Source organism: Acyrthosiphon pisum, chromosome A2 (assembly GCF_005508785.2).
Source record: "Acyrthosiphon pisum isolate AL4f chromosome A2, pea_aphid_22Mar2018_4r6ur, whole genome shotgun sequence".
Classification (NCBI taxonomy): domain Eukaryota; kingdom Metazoa; phylum Arthropoda; class Insecta; order Hemiptera; family Aphididae; genus Acyrthosiphon; species Acyrthosiphon pisum.
The window spans coordinates 17,067,906-17,072,515 of record NC_042495.1 but is presented as its reverse complement, the minus strand read 5'-3'; the positions used below and the strand labels follow the sequence as shown (position 1 = coordinate 17,072,515).

General features: G+C 24.3%; 1 protein-coding gene across 2 annotated transcripts; it reads left to right on the top strand.

The window, feature by feature from the left end:
- The first annotated feature begins 271 nt into the window (after window positions 1–271).
- LOC107884470 lies at window positions 272–3,398 on the top strand. 2 transcript variants are annotated; one of them, XM_029490437.1, is made up of 8 exons: window positions 273–520; window positions 856–954; window positions 1,057–1,232; window positions 1,312–1,518; window positions 2,060–2,407; window positions 2,497–2,629; window positions 2,706–2,861; window positions 3,288–3,398. In XM_029490437.1, the coding sequence occupies exons 1-7, from the start codon at window positions 374–376 to the stop codon at window positions 2,772–2,774; spliced, it is 1,179 nt and encodes a 392-aa protein (XP_029346297.1). In that variant the 5' UTR covers window positions 273–373; the 3' UTR covers window positions 2,775–2,861; window positions 3,288–3,398. The 2 variants fall into 2 exon arrangements, with proteins under 2 accessions (XP_016662121.1, XP_029346297.1); XM_016806632.2 differs by having other exon boundaries at window positions 272–520; window positions 856–1,232.
- Window positions 3,399–4,610: the final 1,212 nt, after the last annotated feature.

Here is a 4,610-nt window from a genome sequence, read left to right as displayed (position 1 = left end):
GACGGGCTATATACTTTTTAAGGTAAAATAACTGATGTAAGTTTTCTTATACTAATGTAAAATAAATGACAATGCCAACACAATTGTATTTTGATTAATAATACTCAAATAATTAATGAGCAGTATTGATAGCGCCACATTGTGTTGCCTATCCTCTAAGCCGTGAAGGCAAATTTTAACAAGACTTTAAAAAGCCAAACGCGAGCTATCATTTAGTATAATATACAAATTTTCAATATTAAACTACACATATATTTATATTTATTGTTACTACATTTTTTTCTAATTTAAAAAAAATATATTTTTCTCAGTTTTTAGTGCACCAGAACACCAAGAAGAGAATAGCTCCAATGATCAACCAAAATGGCCAACAATGATTTCTTATTTTGAAGAACTTAAATCAAGCGATTTAAATGCAAACAGAAATAATTTGATTTTTAAATGCATTTTGTGTGGTTCAAAAGAAAAATACATTTCTACTTCAAAATTATCAAATTCAAATCTTAAAACACATATCAAAGTATGTATCTGTATTTATAAATTATAAGTGTGGTTTATATTTTAAGTTAACGGTGATTGCCTGATTTCTTAAATATATAGGTGTAAACTATAATAAAAATAATTGCCTTTATTTTATAAGTAATTTTAAAACTATTAATCATAGAATTTGTTTTAGCTTAAGTTTTAGAACCTATGGTTCTTAAACCATTTGTTACATTTTTATGGAATAATAGTTATTATATTTAAATGCTAATATTTTTAAATAATTTGTATTAATTGTTATTGTATATTATTAAAAATAAACAAGTTTTAGTATACTCTCATGCAAAATATTTTATTTATACATTTTTTCAGATTAAGCATCCAAATGATTTGGCAGAATTCAATAATTGTATGAAAAAAAGACCAACATATTCTACAACAATGTCTCATAAGCAACTTAAATTAAGCGAGGTTAGTAAAGTTTACCCAATCAAAAAGTTGGATCAAGCTGAATTTGATAAGGCTAATTTAAGACTTATAATTGATACGGTATCACCCTTTTCATTTGTTGAGCATCCAGCGTTTGTAAATTATTGTAAAGTTACGTCAAATAAGGTTCCTGCATCATGTAGAAGTTTAATGCGTGATGTTGAATATTTGTATAATAAAATGATACACGAAATGATCAGTGAATTAGATACAGTTAAATATGTATGTATTACAGCAGACTGTTGGAGCATATTCCATAAGTAAATATTTTGGACATTTTGGTTCAGTTAAGTTTTTCTATTTCATATAATATTAAGTTTTAATCTTTTATTATTTTAGATCATACATAGGATTTACTATCCATTGGATTAATCCTCAAATGCTTGAAAGATGTTCAAAAGGACTTGCTTGCAGACGAATGATAGGAAGGCACACTTACGATAATATTGCTGAATCAATAGACAAAGTACTCGATGAATTTAAAATTCAGAATAAAACAACATTAATAGTCACTGGCAATGCAGCAAATTTTGTCAAAACTTTTAGGTAATTATCCTTTTCTTAACTAGATGGTAATAATTACCAATTAAACTTAATTATGAGTTCAATAAACAATGTTTAATTTATATTTTAGAGTTACTCATTTATAGATATTGACAATTTTTTGAGACAATTGTATACCTACAGTTTTTAATTATTTTTTTAGCAATACTATTCAATATGTACAATAATACTTGTATAGTTTTATATCTATACAATAAGTATTTAAAAATCATATTCAAGTGCTTTTTTTTAAAAATATTTTAGTATTTATATTTCTATAAAAAAGTTGTCAATTTATACTTAAAAAAAATTATAACTTCTACATGCACACTTTTTTTTCAATGATTCATTTATAGCAGAGACATCTACATTTTATATTCTATAATATTTAAATAAAAATTAACAATTAATATAATATAAAATACTGCAGCTTTTTAGTAAATACTAATTATAGTTATACTAATTATACTTATAACTTATAAATTAAAACATTACTTTTTTTGGTAAATTTAAACAAACAAATTTATATTTTTTTACTTTATAGAATATATAGTAATGATAATGATAATGATCTAAATGAATGCATTGGTGAATCTGAAGAAAATGAAGTCTCTATAGAAATAACAAACACTCTGGAAGGTGAATTATCTGATGTTGATAACCTCATAAGCATATCATTACCCCCTCACCAACGGTGTGCAGCACACACAATGAATCTTATTGCTTCAGTTGACATTAAAGATGCTGAAAAAGACCTTGCATATAGAACCATCAGTCATAAAGTATTTAAAAAGTGCCAAGGAATATTTAACAAACAGAATCAATCTACCTTAAGTGCAGATATCATTAAAAATCATCTTGGCCGATATCTTATTACACCAAATGCCACAAGGTATTACCTAATTGTTTTAAATAATATTATGCATTGAAAGAAAAATGATTTATTAAAAATGTCTTATAATATCTTATCCTTATGTTTAGGTGGAATTCATATTATGATGCGATGAAATGTATTCTTGAAAATATTGATAAAATTGAAGATGTGTGTAATGATTTACAACTAACTACCATTTCAGGACCTCGTGAAATCTCATTTTTACAAGAATACTGCAATGTAAATTTTATATATAAATATGCATATTTAATATTTTTATAATATATTCTAATAGTTGTCTTATACTGTCTTTTAGGTCATGAAACCTATATCTAGAGCATTGGATATATTGCAGGATGATAAAAATGTATCTTTGGGATATTAATGCAGTACATAAATCATTAAACGATATGAAGAATATAGTTTTCTGTAGACCATTAGTTATTGCACTTAAAAGAGGATTAAATAAAAGGTAATATTTCTGATTGAATTGATGAATTATTTAAACAGCAAACATTTAAATTTATAGAATATTACATAACCTGACCTGTATAATATTATAACCTATTAACCTATTTATACAACTGTTTCTAATAAAAATATAATTTGTATTTTGGCCAAATGTTTTTTAAGAAATTAGCTCTTAAATTAGTTATTTAATATATAAATAAAAATATGTATAACTTAATTATTAAAAAAAAAAAACCCATCTGATCAAAAATAGATTATGTATTGTTGTATAAAATATAAATTTTATATAAAACTAATATACTGAATATGTTAAACATGATAAAATAAAAAAACAAATTAACTGTAATTATTATAACTATCATAATTGGTTATATTTTGTTTTTTCCTTATTAAATTCAAATAATGTTATGAACATTTTTTTTATTAGATTCACGAGATATATGGAGTCAAAGATGTGCCAAGTGGCCGCCTGTTTGATACCAAAATTCAAAATCAATTGGACTGTAGAAGATGATAGAAACAACATAAAAACTTCACTTGTGGAAACATTGGAAACCATAATAGATAACGCATCATTGACAAATTCCCAAGATCTACAATCTACATCTAACACAACATCTACTGAACATCATAATAGTGACATTGAAGATGATTTTTTAAATTTTGAGGAAAATAATTCAACTATTTCAATTACTGATTATAAACTTCTTGTTGACAATTATTTATCAAATAAAAATATTAAATCTCCTTCAGAGTTACCAAATCCCCTTAAAGAATTATACATAAAGTATAATACTGCAGTCCCTTCATATGCTCATGTTGAGCGGCTTTTTAATGCTGGAGGACAGTTATTAAACAAGAGAAGAGGATCAATGGCGATCACAATTTTGAGATGACACTATTATTAAAATTCAATAAATATTTTGAATAACCTTGCTGTAAAATACAAATATTTTTTTTATTTATATATACATATATACATAAATGTAATATTTAAATTATTTATAAGTTAATAAGTAAAAATATACGAGTAGTAAATTTTTCTATACCTAATTTGAGTTATTTATTTTCAAATTGTTAATGTTAAACAGTGAAATATAGTTATAAAATTATACAGGCGATACAGCCATACAACAGGTTTTAAATTGTATACATAATAACATATTATTATGCATCTATTAGCATAAGTATAGGCTGTATTACTATATTCAAGTGATTTTCATTTATTTTAATATCTTTCCAATACATATATTTTTTTAATTAACTTAATAATTGAAGTTAAGTTAACAAAATTTATCAACTTAACTTTAAACTTAATTGATGTAATAAAAAGTTTATTAACTTAACTTTTAATTTAATTGAACAAAAAATATTTAACTTAACTTAACTGAGTTAAAACAAATCATTAACTTGCCCAGCCTTGCCGTCACGCATCTCTCTCTATACCTATAATAATAATACTATAATATACTATATTACTTTTAATAACTTATGACTTTGTCGTTTTTTTCCGTGTCGATTTTTACCGATTACAAACTTATACATAGTTACATAATAACACAAATACAACATGCAAAACTATCATATTAACATAATTGACATACCTAATCATCAATATATTAATTAAATTAAACTAGAAGGGGGCTATTGTATTTATATTTTGTTCTTCTAATATAAATTTACATACATAATATATGAAAGACGTGCGTGTGTCATCTTTCATTAATTGTGTAGTATCCCGGAGCCCGCC